This window comes from Carlito syrichta, unplaced genomic scaffold (assembly GCF_000164805.1).
Source record: "Carlito syrichta isolate Samal-C Ts95f unplaced genomic scaffold, Tarsius_syrichta-2.0.1 Scaffold315954, whole genome shotgun sequence".
Taxonomy (NCBI): domain Eukaryota; kingdom Metazoa; phylum Chordata; class Mammalia; order Primates; family Tarsiidae; genus Carlito; species Carlito syrichta.
The window spans coordinates 45,835-61,304 of record NW_007260050.1 but is presented as its reverse complement, the minus strand read 5'-3'; the positions used below and the strand labels follow the sequence as shown (position 1 = coordinate 61,304).

At 43.8% G+C, this 15,470-nt stretch overlaps 1 protein-coding gene and 1 pseudogene across 1 annotated transcript in view; both read right to left on the bottom strand.

Moving 5' to 3' along the window:
* The window catches only part of LOC103276182, an 18,266-nt pseudogene extending 12,100 nt beyond the window's left edge, over positions 1-6,166 (bottom strand).
* Positions 6,167-7,861: 1,695 nt separating this feature from the next.
* PTPN11 (protein tyrosine phosphatase, non-receptor type 11) overlaps positions 7,862-15,470 on the bottom strand; it is a 47,640-nt gene continuing 40,031 nt past the window's right edge. The window contains exons 9-13 of the mRNA XM_021706720.1: positions 13,193-13,324; positions 10,651-10,805; positions 8,957-9,024; positions 8,306-8,457; positions 7,862-7,921 (exon numbers count right to left, since the gene is read on the bottom strand). Coding sequence (XP_021562395.1) covers positions 7,862-7,921; positions 8,306-8,457; positions 8,957-9,024; positions 10,651-10,805; positions 13,193-13,324 — 567 coding nt within the window. The remainder of the gene's footprint in view (positions 7,922-8,305; positions 8,458-8,956; positions 9,025-10,650; positions 10,806-13,192; positions 13,325-15,470) is intronic.

Below are 15,470 nucleotides of genomic sequence, written 5' to 3'. Positions count from 1 at the left end.
GAATGATATCACATTCCTTGATGAGTTTAGTTATCAGCGTAAGAAAACTAAACAGAAGGCAATCTGCAGCTTTTTCCTCTGTCGCTTCTATGATCTAAAAACAGGATGAATATAAATGAATAAAGCGCCAAGTTGAACACACTCCTGCTCCCTGGGCCTGAGGACCCCTGTGGGACTGCAAGCGTATGGCAGGGTGAAAGGCACAGGGAACAGTCAGAAGGGCGTCTCCTGAGATGGCGCTAAACACTATAGGGAAACAAACAAAGACAACAAGGACCCTAAGCTCCTGCTTTTCCCTCACGCGCAAAACTTTAACCTATACACAAATATTATCTCCCTATAGGAATACTACCTCATAGCCCCCTCCAATAAAGACCCTAGTACGGCACTGGCCGCCCCCTCCCAAACGGATAAATACAGACCTCTCTCGCCATCGCCCTCTCACTCCCCCTTCCCTACCAGGCGGTTACAGACCCTCTCTCTGTAGCCACTGCTCTAATAAATCTCTTGGCCTCAAAGTGTGTTGAGTCTCACTGGCGCCACCGTCTTTCAACATCATTGTGTTGGAATGGTGTTGTTTTAGGGTGGAGATAGTCTCTGCCCTTAGAGAGAACATTAGCCAAGCACGGAGAAGAATACTTAAACTTTCCTTTAAGCACTGTTTTAACACCACAAAAATTCATGTAATTTGTTGTAAGTGATTTGTTTTGTAATGATGATTTTAACTTGCTTTGTAACAATAACTTGCAGAAATTATTGCCTTGTAGAGAGGAATATAAGTTCACTGCTAACTCACAATAAATGGCATCTGCTCACAGAACAGTTGTCCAAAAGTGTTTTCTCACAACGCCTACGCCATTTCCACCTTCGGGGTACCCTAGACCCGGCAGGAGCTGGACTCACACAAAAAGATATGTAAGTTCCTCAAAAAACTAAAAATAGATCTACAATATAATCCTGCAATCCCACTACTAGGTATGTAACATAGCCAAAAGAAATGAAATCAGCTGAGTTCGATGGCTCAGCCTGTAATCCCGTGCCTTGGGAGGCTGAGGTGAGTGGACTGCCTGAGCCCGTGAGTTCGAGACCCGCCTGGGCAACTTGACGAGCCCTCATCTCTACAATAAAACAAAAATCAGCCAGGAGTTGTAGTGCGCGCCTATAGTTCCAGCTACTTGGAAGGCTGAGGCAGAAGGATTGCCAGAGCTCAACAGGTCGAGGCTGGAGCGGCCACTGCACTCCAGTCTGGGCAACGGAGTGAGACTCCAACTCAAAAAAAAAAAAAAAAAAGAAATGAAATCAGTGCCTCAAAGAGGCATATTCGTTGTAGCATTATTCACAACAGACAAAATATGGAATCACCTAAGTGCCCATCAATGGATGAATGAATAAAGAAAATGTGGTGTATAAATACAATACAGCCTTTAAAAAAAAAAAAGAAGGAAATTCTGTTATTTGCATCAACATGGATGTACCTGGAAGACATTATGTTAAGTGAGATAAGCCAGACAGAGAAAGATAAATACTGCCTGATCTCACTTATATGTAGACTCTAAAAAGGTCAAACTTGGCCGGGTACATTGGTTTATGCCTATAATCCCAAGGCTTTGGGAGGCTGAGGTGAGAAGATCACTTGAGGACAGCAGTTTGAGACTAACTTGGACAACACAGAAAGACCTGTTTATTAAAAAAAAAAAAACACTTAAAACTTAGCCGAGAGTGGTAAGCTACTCAGGAGGCTGAGACAGGAGAATCACTGGAACCCAGGAGTTCAAGGCTACAGTGAGCTATGGTCGCATCACTGCACTCCAGCCTGGGAGAGAGAGCAAGACCCTATCTCAAATCAACTCAAATGCTAATTAATTAATTAATTTAATTGTTTAAAAAGTCAAATTCATAAAAACAGATTAGAGCAGTGGTTACCCGAGATTAGGGAATGGGGAACTAGGGAGATGTTGGTCAAAGGATAAGATGAGTACATTCTAGCCAGGCACGGTGGTGGTTCAAGTCTGTAATCCCAGCACTTTGGGAGACTGAAGCAAGAGGATTGCCTGAGTCCAGAGGTGCGAGAACAGGCTGGACAACTTGGCATCTCTATAATAAATCAAAAAAGGGGTGGCACACACCTGTGGTTCCAGTTACTTGGAAGGCTGAGGCAGAAGAATCGCCTGAGCCCAGAAGGTTGAGGCTGTAGTGGCCGTGAGCGTGCCACTGCACTCCAGCCTGCGTGACAGAGTAAGACTCCTACTCCAAAAAAAAAAAAAAAAAAAGGATGGGCACGTTCTGGAGACCCAATGTACAGCTTGGTGTCTAATTGTTATTATAGTTAATAATCATGCATTTGTAAACTTAAAATTTGCTAACAGAGTAGATCTTAAGTATTCTTACCATACAGAAAAAGAAAAAGTAGTCATTTGAGATGATGAATGGGATAATTAACTTGATTGTAGTGATCATTTTACAGTGTATACATTTATCAAAACATGTACACTTTGGATATGTACAATTTTTATTTACTATATATATAATTTTTATGAACTATACCTAAAGCTTGCAGGGGAAGCAGCAATGAAAACACAAAATTGCCATTTGGCAAATATCACAGTAATAATTTTTTCAGGCAAGAATTACCAATGACTATAAAATTTAGAGCCAAAAAGTATTAATGAGAAATAGGCTATTTACACAGTCTCCAGTATCTACCTGTAAGATATTAACTGAAAAGGGAAAGATAGTAACTTTAAGGTGGAAAAACCTAACAGACATCACGTTATTCAAGGGGCCAAAGTTAACACCACTAGTAATGAACAAAATGAACAGTGTGCTCCTGATGTGATGCACTAAAATGAACACATTACTTCCTTAATATTCCGATTAAGGAATGACCTGAATCTAATCAAGAAAAATGTCAGACAAATCCAAATTGAGAGGCATTCTACCAAATAACTAGCCTAAACTCTTCAAAGAAAAGTCCAGATCATGGCCAGATATGGTAGCTCATGCCTGTGATCTCAGCACTTTGGGAGGCTGAGACAGGAGAATCAGTTGAGGCCAGGAGCTCGAAACCAGCCTGGGTAACATAGCAAGACCTGTCTCTGCAAAAAATAAAAATAAAAAATTAGCTAGGCATGGTGGTGCACACCTGTAGTCCCAACTACTTGGGAGGCTGAGGTGGGAGGATTAACTGGGCCCAGGAGTTTGAGGCTGCAGTAAGCTATGATCATGCCACTGAACTCCAGCCTGGGCAACAGAGCAAAACTCTGCCTCTAAAAAAAATAAGTCCAGGTCATGAAAAAGATAAAGAAAAACTGAGAAACTGTTCCAGATTAAAGGAGACTAAAGTTACATGATAACTAAATGCACAGTGTGATATTTGACCACATAAAAGATCTGAGTAGGACAAACTGGCAAAATGTGAATACGGTCTGTAGGTTAGATGATAGTGGTATATCAATGTTAACTTCTGGATTTGAGTAATTGTATTACTGGTTATGTAAGAGAACGTCTGTATTTTTAGGAATACACATCAGAGCATTTAGAGGCAAAGGGGCATAAATGTTTGCAACTAACAAACTTTTTACTTCAAAATTTTTTAGATAGAGAGTGCCAAAAAAAAGCATATACAGTTTAAGAAAGGAAAAAATTGGCCGGGCATGGTGGCTCAAGCCTGTAATCTCAGCACTTTGGGAGACTGAGGTGAGAGGATTGCCTGAGCCCAGGGGTTCAAGACCAGCCTGGGCAGCTTGGCAAGACCTCACCTCTACAATAAAACAAAAATAGCCAGGTGTGGTAGCACACACCTGTAGTTCTAGCTACTTGGAAGGCTGAGGCAGAAGAATCACCTGAGCCCAGCAGGTTGAGGTTGCGGTGGCTGTTAAGCATGGCACTGTACTCCAGCCTGGGTGACAGAGTGAGACTTCGAATCAAAAAAAAAGGAAAAAAACTGTATTAAAGTCGTAATACTCAATATATACCAATAACAAAAGATGAATACAAGTCACGTTTGACTTCTGCAATTTCAAGAAGCACTTGGAGTCCAGACACTTCTGATAATGGTGAGCTACTGCTTGTGCCCATCTGTGTCGCTGCGCATATGTGTCAATTTCTTTCCAAAGTACCTCCAGTGTAGCCAGTTTTCTATGGTACACCACATCTTTTAAGGTCCCCCATAGGTAGAAGTCAAAGAGTATGAAGTCAAATACCACTTTAAGATGGACTTGTGCTCCCCAAGTGACAACCATGTTTCCACCATTTTCTCTGGCTGTCCTGCCTGTCACATGGGACACTAGCATTCATTTGATTAATGCCATCTTTTGAGCAACGTCACCCTACACATTGCTACCTCAGTTCAATTCAACTTCAAAAAGTAATACATAGATAATGTCTCTTAAAATGTGTATACAGTTTATGGCATTCCTGGTATCTATCTAAAAATTTTTTTATGAGTGGATTGCCTGAGCCCGCAGGTTCAAGACCCGCCTGGGCAACTTGGCAAGACCTCAGCTCTACAATAAATCAAAAAATTAGCCAGGCATAATAGCGCATGCCTGTAGTTCCAGCTACTTGGAAGGCTGAAGCGGAAGGATCTCCAGAGCCCAGCATATTGAGGCTGCGGTGGCCGGGAGCATACCACTGCACTCCAGTCTGGGTGACAGAGACTCCAACTCAAAAAAAAAAAAAAAAAAAAGAAAAAATTTTTTAATGGAGAGAATGAAAGAATAATAAAGTTAATTGTGTCTACGTAACAGTCAGGAAAGCTGGGTAAAGTGAATTCCATATACTGTTTTTGCAAATAAAAAAAGATTTTTACTCCTATAAATGGAAACCAAAAAAAAGGGAAACTCCAAGTAACTAGCAGAATGTGAGAGCTGCTTATAAAAATGAGAATGTTCTCAATCTTGTCTCGTTTGCACTTTCCTCTGGAGTCCCAGGTCTGATTTTGCTTTTCTTCCTTTCTTGTGCCATCTCAACCCTCACTTCCCCATCTCCACCCTTGTCATTTTTTTTTTCATTATCTGTCTTTAGCAAATTATTTCACTCCCAAAGGTCCTTAATATTTCATAATTTTGGAAATGACTATATTTCAAAATAATCAATTATCCTGGAGGGTTCTGTTATTTTGCTAACTTAAAAATCAAGGGGGTTTAATGTTTTTAAGTCTGGCACTTAAACCTTCTACAAAATGAAAGTACTTCTTACTTTACCATGATCAATCAAGTAGCCTGTTTCTAGAATGATGAAAACCACACATTACAGAATTTCCTTTTTTTTTTTTTTTTGAGTTGGAGTCTTACTGTCACCCAGACTGGAGTTCAGTGGCCGCTCCAGCGATCCTTTCGCCTCAGCCTTCCAAGTAGCCGGAACTACGCTACCACGCCCGGCTAATTTTTTTATTTATTGTAGAGATGAGGTCTCACCTGCCCAGGCGGGTCTCAAACCCGCGGGCTCAGGCAATCCACTCACCTCAGCCTCCCAAAGGCGCGTGATTATAGGCTCAGCCACCGAGCCCGGTTCCTTTTTTTTTTTTAAGAGACAGGGTCTCACTCTGTTGCCCAGGCTGGAGGGCAGTGGCATGACCATAGCTCACTGCAGCTTCGAACTCCTGACCTCAAGCAATCTTCCTGCCACAGCCTCTCAAAGTGCTAGAATTACAAATGTGAGCCACCATGTGAAAGAAGTTCGGCACCAGTAATGACTCCACACCCGGCCAGGACCAAGAGATTTATTAAAAGGGGTTGTTACAGAGGGGATCTGTAACGGGAAAAAAGGAAAAGAAAGAGAGAAAGAGAGAGTAACAGAGAGAGAGGAAGTGGGAGAGAGGCGGGGAGAGAGCTGCAGAGGGGGAGAGAGATGCAGAGAAGGAGAGAGCGACAGAGAGAGAAAGAAACAGAGACCTAAAGAGAGTTGCTGGGAGAAGGCTGCACTTATCAGCCTGACAGGGGCCGGAAGGGGCTGTGCCATGCTCCTATTGGAGGAGCTGCATGGGAGCAGGGTGGGGCCAACGCCGTGTTATACTCCTATTGGACGCATAACAAAGTTGGCTACGGATTGGAGGCTTGCAGGTTTGAAATTGGCACGCAGGAAGGTTTGAAATTCGTGCGCACGCAGAATTGTGCTCACAGAAGCCGGGACCTAGAGCCTCTGTTGTCTGGTGTGTCGGCGCCATTTCGGGAGCCACCCCTCTGGTCGCTTCCTGCACCCTTCACCATGCCCAGGGTGGAATTTAATTTTAAAAATAAATGATCTAAGCCTATATATTTTTTAAAAATCCAAAGCTCATGTACCAAATAATAGTTAGGCTTATTAGCACCATGCCAACACCGGAGAAGTACTGACTGACTGAGTGAAAGCATTCTCAGGTGTGATTACTAATATTCTACATTCTGTGACACTTCAATTAGTAAGGAGCATGATTTGCTTTTGTACCTTGCTCCCACTCCAAAAAAAGGGCAGCAGTAAAGATTTTGCTTCATATAGTTCCTAAATCCAATTTACAACCTGAGAATTAGGTTCAGAGAGACCCTATGGCATGAGAAGATGCGAACACTACCAAAACTTGGCGGGGCTGGGAAGGAGGGGGCCGAGACTAAATTCTCCAAAACAGAGATAAAAACCAAAGTACCAAAGAGAGCTGCAGAGGGGGAGAGAGCTGCAGAGAGGGAGAGAGCGACAGAGAGAGAGAGAGAAACAGAGACCTAGAGAGAGTTGCGGGGAGAGGGCTGTATTTATCAGCCTGACAGGGGCCGGAAGGGGCTGTGCTATGCTCCTATTGGAGGAGCTGCATGGGAGCAGGGTGGGGCCAACGCCGTGTTATAGTCCTATTGGAAAGTGTCTAAATGACATAGAGCTTCCCCCCATTTTTCCAAGCAAGACTATACTACGTGCTTCAAGATACTCCTGAACATTTTCCAACTTTGTAGCAACTGTGATCATCTTCTTTCTATTTACTGGGAATCTTTCTCTTTGGGCAACTTCTTACGTAAACTATTCCTGGGCCAGATTAAGTACACTGGAAGACAAATATCAAATAATTTATGGTAATCATCTAAGTGTTACACAGCACTTAAAATAACATAAATTCAGATTTAATGCACTAAAATTCAAAACTGGTAGCTTGCTAATTACTTGATCTTACATTTCTATACATACAATGAAACAATGTAGCATTTTTTGTGTGGACTGAAAACCTACTAAACTCATTAGCTGGTACTTTACTTTGACTAACCAGACTTTGATAAGGTGGCTGCTATTCTGTGAGACTAGAAACCTTTCAAATAGGTGGCAGGTTCCATTTTGAAAAGCTGCTGTGAGAAGCTGAGTTCTCCAGAAGGCGACATACAGGGTGAAACAGGCATCACGGATGTTAGACACTGCCCCAGCTGCATCGTTGCAAGGGGGGTGGTGGGTAGGGGGGATAAGCACAGCCCCCAAAAGAGCAGTTCTCATTTCCCTCATCTCCGTATCTTCCTAAATTTTTTTTTTTTTTTGAGTTGGAGTCTCACTCTGTCACCCAGACTGGAAGGCAGTGGCCGCTCCCGGCCACCACAGCCTCAACCTGCTGGGCTTCGGCGATCCTTCCGCCTCAGTCTTCCAAGTAGCTGGAAATACAGGTGTGCGCTACCACACTCGGTAAATTTTTTTTTTTAATTGTAGAGATGAGGTCTTGTCAAGTTGCCCAGACGGGTCTCGAACCCGCAGGCTCAGGCAATCCACTCACCTCAGCCTCCCAAAGCGCAGGATTACAGGCTGAGTCACCGAGCCCAGCTCGCATCTTCCTAATTAACTCAGCTTTGTGTCTATTATGAATAGCATCAAATGGAAAGGCTCCAATTCCACATTCCTCTTCATTATGCACAGCTTATTAAAATTGAAATTTCACTGTTTTCAACTCGACCAAATTAGTGGTGCACACTGCCATGCGCTATTAAGAGTGAGGCATTCATCTTATGAGTTGGATCGGGACAAACATGGCCTGAATCAAAGCTGGAACCAATCAGAAACTTCAAGACTTTGAGTTCTAAGCTGCCACGTGAGCCTAGGAACATCACACTCTTCCTGCATGGCAGTTCCTCAATCTGGCAGGCCAGGACGATGGGATGGTGCCCCTCCCTCAGCTTCTCTGGACTGAAAAGTCAGAGCTGAGAAGAACAGTTTCCAGAGAGGCCCTTTTCATTGGGAACTTGTTTCCCATTCCCAAATAAAAGCATGTGTCTATCAGAGCCTGTCCTCCTGCTTGAAAGGACAGCATATCCAAGAAACCTAGAAAGGAATGAAAATCCGCACACCAGCCCCTCCAGGCTGGTACCTGCTCTTCTTCAATCCTGCGCTGTAGTGTTTCAATATAATGCTGGACGGCCATATAGATAAATCGGTACTGTGCTTCTGTCTGGACCATTCCTGACCTCTGAGATCGCACCATCTGGATGGTTTTGGGAACGTCAATGTCGCAGTCAACACCTACAAAGTAAACACCATGAAGAATCAGGAGAGACTGCAGAGCCAGGATGAAATAGTTTCACACACAACTTCTAGGATCTCAGAGAAAAAGTTGATTTCATCTTTATGTTTTCACTGAACATGTTCCGAAGGCTACAGCACTGAGCTTCTGGCCCAGAAGGTTCCATGATGGTACATGATGAAGGGAGGGAAGGCAGGAGCCCCTCACTTTCCAACAGCACCCCTCTTACTACAAGCAAGGTTAGGGGGCTGGTAGACACCACCACTGCATGGACAGAAGGCCATGGACTTGGGATTCACAGTTCCTGGACTTCATTTTATGCCAAAAACTCAAACTGCATCACTTCTGTTCTAGGCAGACAAATTGAAGATTTTCCGTCCAGGTTTTTGTGAAAAATGTTTCACATCCAACTTCTCCTTCCTGGGCTATTTTCATGAGCACTTTCCTTCCACAAACTAACAAGAGGAACTGTCACTCCTTGCCCTCCAGATGACCTACCTTTCTCTCTGATGATGTCAATAAGGATATCAATCACAATGAACGTCCCTGTCCGGCCAATTCCAGCACTGTGGGCAGAAGGACGAAAAGCAGGGACAGCACAGTCATTCATGAGGACATTCTACTCAAAATCTATTAATATTAACAGAAGCAATGCCTGCTCTTGAGAGTTATTTATAAGATTGTCTATTTATGTCTGAAAATGTGCTGACAAAATCATAGGGCTTTAGAGTCAGGCCTGACCCCACTCTTGGAGTCCAGCTTCTCCAATACAATGTGCCTGAGGCAAGTCCCTTAACCTCTCTGACCCTCAGTTTACTCATCTGCGAAATGGGAACAACAGCTTATACCTTACAGGGTTTAGTTGTTGTGAGGATTAAATGTTTAAATGTAAATAAATGTACCACAAAACACTGTGCTCAGAGTCTGGGACAGAGCAAGTGCTCAATAAATGGTAGTTTAAAAAAAAAATTGGACACATAAGAAGTTTCGCATATATCTACTTCCTAATGAGATCTAGGAAACCAAACTTTCACCAGTATAATCATGAAGCCCAGGCTTGAGCATAAGCAGCCCACAGCCTCTGGTACAGAGGCCACACCACAGCTTCCATTAAGGCCTTGGCAGAAAGCAGCTGGAATCTTGTGAAGCACATACGTATTGTTCAGGAGAAAAATATACTTTATTTTTATGGTAGAAGAGAACAGACTCACAATCAAAGAGATGAATCCTAAATTATTATTTTGTTTTTTTTTAAATAGAGATGAGGGTCTCACTATGTTGCCCAGGCTGGTCTCAAACTTCTGGCCTTAAGTGATCCTCCTGCCTCAGCCTCCCAAAATGTTGAAATTACAGGTGTGAGCCACCATGTCCAGCATAAATTACTATATTAAAAAAGAAAACCCCAGGGATTGGGAAAATCTCTTCAGGGGTAATCACTTTGATCAGTATGAAGAAGGACACCTGGAAATTGAACAAGCATCTCTTGACAAGCCTATAGAATCGGTAAGATAATCATTGCTTAATTTTGGGTCTTGACTAATTAGTTAGGTAGTGTTCGTGTGACACTTGATGTGAATGAAGTTAAACTTCTTAATAACCTATAGTACAGTTTAGAGCTGTTTTCTTGCATGCCCTACAGTAATCAAATAGATTTGGGATGTAATCTAATACTTAAATGTATTGGGAAATCAGTCCAAAAAATCTAGAAACAAATTAGAATTTTGATGGAAAAATATCTTTTGGGCCCATATTGATGTTCTGTTAAAGATAGCAAGTTCAAGTTTAGTGTTTTTGTAAATTGAACAAAGGAGTAAAATGTATTTTGATCCTTTAATAGCTTCACCTTTCCTGGACAATGTAATGTAATGTATGGAATGTTCCATAAGAAATAGCTAAGGGGTAATATGTTTTATTTACCAGACTCTTATGAAAAAAGAAAACCACACAAAAATAACTAGATAGCTCTTCAAGAAATCAGGTTCATGCCCACCCCATCATCCCAACACCTGGCAGTTCTATAGGGTCTATGAGAAATATACTGTAGGATCAAAATGTTCCTTATTGCAGTTTCTCCATGCCTCAAATAGATATTGCATTTTTCCTACAGTTAAGAAGCTGGGCAGATTTTAAAAAGTCCTGGGCACTAGGAGACAGATACAGGCTGTGGCCTAGAGGGGCACAGGGGCTGTCACCTGCAGTGCACCACGACTGGCCCTGCATCCATGATGCTCTCCTGCTTATGGTGCACCTCCTCCAGGAAGTCCAGCACACCCCCAGGGTCACTGGGCACGCCATGGTCCGGCCAGGTCCGAAAGTGGTATTGCCAGACCGTTCTCTCCGTATTCCCCTGGAGTAGAGCCAAGAAAAACCAGAAAAGAATTAAATAAATCAAGGGGTGGAGGAATCACCTGGTTCTGAGCTTCCCTAAATCCTGTGTGAGCCAGTGGAGCTGGCGGTTCGAGGTTGTTCTCACATTCCATCCAAAGTCCTTTGCGGGTCTCCAGAGCTCCCCTTTCAGATCGGCTAGGCCATCCCAGAGGCAGCTCTTTTTGCCTCAGCCATGAGCACTGGGATGTCTAGAACGGTAGTTTGTTCCTTCAGATGACTACACACTGAGTAATCTCTCTGAATCACCAGCAGCAGGTAACATGCCTCCCCATCCATGTGGGGCTCAGCTTCATTGCCACCAGGAATTTGGATCTCTCCTCCCAGCAGATGAGGAAACAGGAATTCCCTCAAGACATACGGTCTTCTTTGTCTTTTTATATCTAGCCCTCCCTGCTGTGTGTTCTACATAATACTCGACCAAGGAAGGAATAAGGAGTACAACAAAAAAGAACAACTGTTGAAGTCTCTGACTATGGGGAGATGAGGTTAATGGCCTCGACTCCTGCAGAGGCCTCCTGACAGGCCTCAAGTCCACTCAGGTTACCCCATCCCATGCTCCCAGCCCAGCACTCTCAGAGACTTTCCTGTCACATGGCCCTGATGTGCTCACATGGCACAAGAACAGCCACAGGTTACATGCAGACTGACAAAGTTCACATTCCTTAAGATGACAGTTAGACTCTTCCAGTCATTCCTTGAAAGGGGGTCTCAGAGAAAAGAAAAAGAGTCTTCCTGACTTGGCCGTAATCCCTCTCTATGCAAGTTTAGTCCCTCAATTCCCTTTGAATTTCAGTATCATGACCCAAACAACATCTCACCCGGGAGGCCCTCTCCTCACATCTTCTCCCATAGATATGCAACTCTCGAAGACCCAGCCTCTTCTAAGATGGCTTCCTGGATGCCTCACCTAGAAGGCAGCCCCAGTCCTTGCAGCACCACAGCATATGAAATGTGCACTACAGCCCTCACCTGTGTGGAGCGCAACCATTTGTACAAATGGTTTCTTGCTGCTATGTGACTATAAACCACGGGAACAAAGGTAGTTTCCTTCATCTTTGTGTCCCCAAAAGAATTGAATAAGCAAGCCCCTATAAACATGAAATTAAAATGAATCCAAATTTAATTCCTTTTTGTCTCGTAAAAATAGTCACTCCAGAACCAATTTTTTTTTTTTTTTTTTTTTTAGTTGGAGTCCCACTCTGTGGCCCAGGCTGAAGTGCAGTGGCACACTCACAGCCATCCCAGCGTCAAACTGCTGGGCTCCAGCGATCCTTCCACCTCAGTCTACTAAGTAGCCAGAACTACAGGCGTGCACTACCACGCATGGCTAATTTTTTGATTTATTGTAAAGATGAGGTCCCGCCAAGTTGCCCAGGCTGTTCTCAAACCCATGGGCTCAGGCAATTCCCTAACCTTGGCCTCCCAAAGTGCTGGGATTACAGGTTTGAGCCATCACGCCTGACTTTTTTTCCAAGATGTGGGGCATATGTCAGGATTAAGTACATAAATGGTCTATGTGCAGGTGAACCAATCTTGAATTATATGCAATTAAGAAGATCTGATGGGCCAGGCTCAGTGACTCAACCTGTAATCCCAGCACTTTGGGAGGCTGAGGCAAGTGGACTGCCTGAGCCCGTGGGTTCAAGACCAGCCCAGGCAACTTGGCAAGACTGCATCTCTACAATAAAATTAAAAATTAGCCGGGCGTGGTAGCACGCGCCTGTAGTTCCAGCTACTTGGAAGGCTGAGGCAGAAGGATCGGCAGTCAACTGGGTCAACGCTGGGGTGGCCGTGAGTGTGCCACTGCACTCCAGCCTGAGCCACAGAGTGAGACTCCAACTCAAAAAAAAAAAAGATCTGATGTATGGAATTTGATTACAAACAGGCCTCAGGATCTTTGCATTTGCTGCTCTGCTTGGAACACTCGTCTCCCGACACTCTGGATGTCTGGCTCCCCCACCTGCAGGTCTCAGCTCAAGTGTCACCCTCTAGGGTCGCCTTCCCTATTTACTCCATCTCAAGTACTCAGTCACTCTGGAACATGACACCATGCAGCCTTAACAGACCAAGTTTTTACAACTATATACTCTAAGTACAACAAACTTTGTTGGCGATTTACTTTAGAATCTTCTATCTCCCTAGGCTCAGTGAGGACAGGGATTGTGCCTGCCTTGCTCACAATGTACCAGTAGTGCCTGAACTGTGCCTGACACATAGAAGGCACCCAATATGGCTATTGAATCAATGAATCAATGAATGCACGCCAACATGAGTAACTGCAAGACCCTGAGTTACAGCATACCCTAAACAGTTACCAAAGCCTCTAAAATACGACAATATACTTACTTGTCCAACCTTGGAAAGTTTAAGCTCTCTTAACGTATAGTCATGGGCGGCGCTCTCCTTGACATTCCGCACGCGCATGACTCCGTATTCTTTTAGAGCGCACTCATCGGGCCAGTATTTGACACATTTGCTCTGGAAGGGATCAGAGAAAAGACAGTCAATTCTGTGAACTCTGAAATAAAAGCCTAAATCAGCAGCAAATAAATGTTTAAGTCTTGCTTAATGACCACTAACATGGAAAACGGCCTGCCTCGCATCTGTTAGGTTTTCAAAGAAAAAGAAAGACTTCAAATGGGAAAACCAGGGGACCAGAGAACCAGGCAGAAGTGGAAAAAGAAAGGCAGGCACCCAGCACCATCTGATCCAAGCATTGTCAAAGGGGAGTCAGTTTGCTTACTTTTCTCTAAAAAACCAAGACACAAAGTGAAAGGAACCTACCAATTTGAGAATGCTGGTTGGCAACCACCAAAGTTTGGATTTTAGAACTCTGCCAGTCACTGCATAGAGAAGGCAAGCATGGATTCTACTCTGGAGGAGGACAGGCTGCTCAAACAGCCAGACTGTCTGTTTCGATTCTGCACCAGTGTGGGAGGACTCTATGCCTTATCTAACAAAAGTGCGAATGACTCCATTACAGAAAGGAAGCTCAGGGGGTTTTGAACCAGCTGCTTCTTTTATATCCAGATCCATCTGATTCCTACTCTACACGTCACTTTCCCTTAATTGAGTCCGGGGAACGCCAAGTCTGCAATAGCTGCCGCCTTTAAGAGCAGGCAGGACTAAAAAATATGGCACCAAGAAAATCATTCCTGCTGCCAAAAGGGAAGCAATTTTGCTCTGTAAGAGATGAGCTTGTATGTACTTGGTGATGGGTCCTGTGTTTTCTTGTTTTCTGGGAGCAGTCACCTATACCACTCACCTTCTAAAACTGCCAAGACACAAAGATCAGCGAGAGAATTTTACCTTGTATCTTAGGAAGACAGAGAAATGTACAGTTGTAAAACTGAAAATAAGAGAGCAGATAAAGACATCACAACAGTCAATGAATAATTGCAAGAAAAAAAACATGGAAAGAGGAAAATTCAATAGAAGGGTGTGGTCTAGCCGGGCTCGGTGGCTCAGCCTGTAATCTTGCGACTTTAGGAGGCTGAGGTCAGTGGATTGCCTGAACCCGTGTGTTCGAGACCTGCCTGGGCAGCGAGACCTCATCTCTACAATAAATCAAAAAAATCAGCCGGGTGTGGTAGCGCGCACCTGTAGTTCCAGCTACTTGGAAGGCTGAGGTGGAAGGATCGCCGGAGCCCAGCAGGTTGAGGCTGCGGTGGCCGGGAATGGTCTGCACTCCAGTCTGGGCGACAGAGTGAGACTCCAACTCAAAAAAAAAAAAAACAAAAAAAACAAGAAGGGTGCGGTCTTTTATTTACTATTACTATTCTGAGTTTAGCTCCCCCTCCAGTAGTTTGCAGAGATAAACATCTCTGTGAAAAATTTAATACAAATTTTGGTTCCCTCCAAAACCACATCTAATATTAACTGTTCTGATGCTATCGTCAATACTCCCAGTCACTACTAAGAACTCACTGGAGATCACGAAATTAAGTTATGACTCTGCAGAGAACATCTTAGCTGACTTTAAACTCTGCAAACGGTTGCAGACCTCCCCCCCCAGTTTTCCAAACTCTCATGTAAACCTTGGCAAACAAATTCTAAAATGTGAGAGTTCATTTATCATCTTTAAAAATAAGGTCCAAAGCCAGGCACAGTAGCTCACACCTGTAATCTCAGCACTTTGGGAGGCCAAGGTTGGAGGATTGCTTGAGCCCAGGAGTTCAAGACTAGTCTGGGAAACATATGAGACTTCATCTCTACAAAAAAATTTAAAAATTAATCAAGTGTGGTGGCACATGGCTGTAGCCCCAGCTACTCAGGAGGCTGAGATAGAGGGATGGCTTGAACCCAGGAGTTTGAGGCTGTGATGAGCTGTGATCATGCCACTGCACTCCAGCCTGGGCAACAGAGTGATGCCCTCTCTCAAAAATAAATAAATATAAATAAATAAAGCCCAGGAATCAAACAGAGTTCACAGTCTGGTTTTTCCTCTTGGGAATACCAAGAGTAGGTTGTCAGAAAGGCCAAAATAAAAGCCCACCATGGCATCCTCTCTGCGTCCCCTAAGTAAAGAAGAATGGGAAAGCAGGCAGAGACTGGGACAAGGTGATGAGGGGTGAGCCGATCCTAGCAGCTTCCAGCAGCTCTTCTGAAAGGGACTAATGCTGAG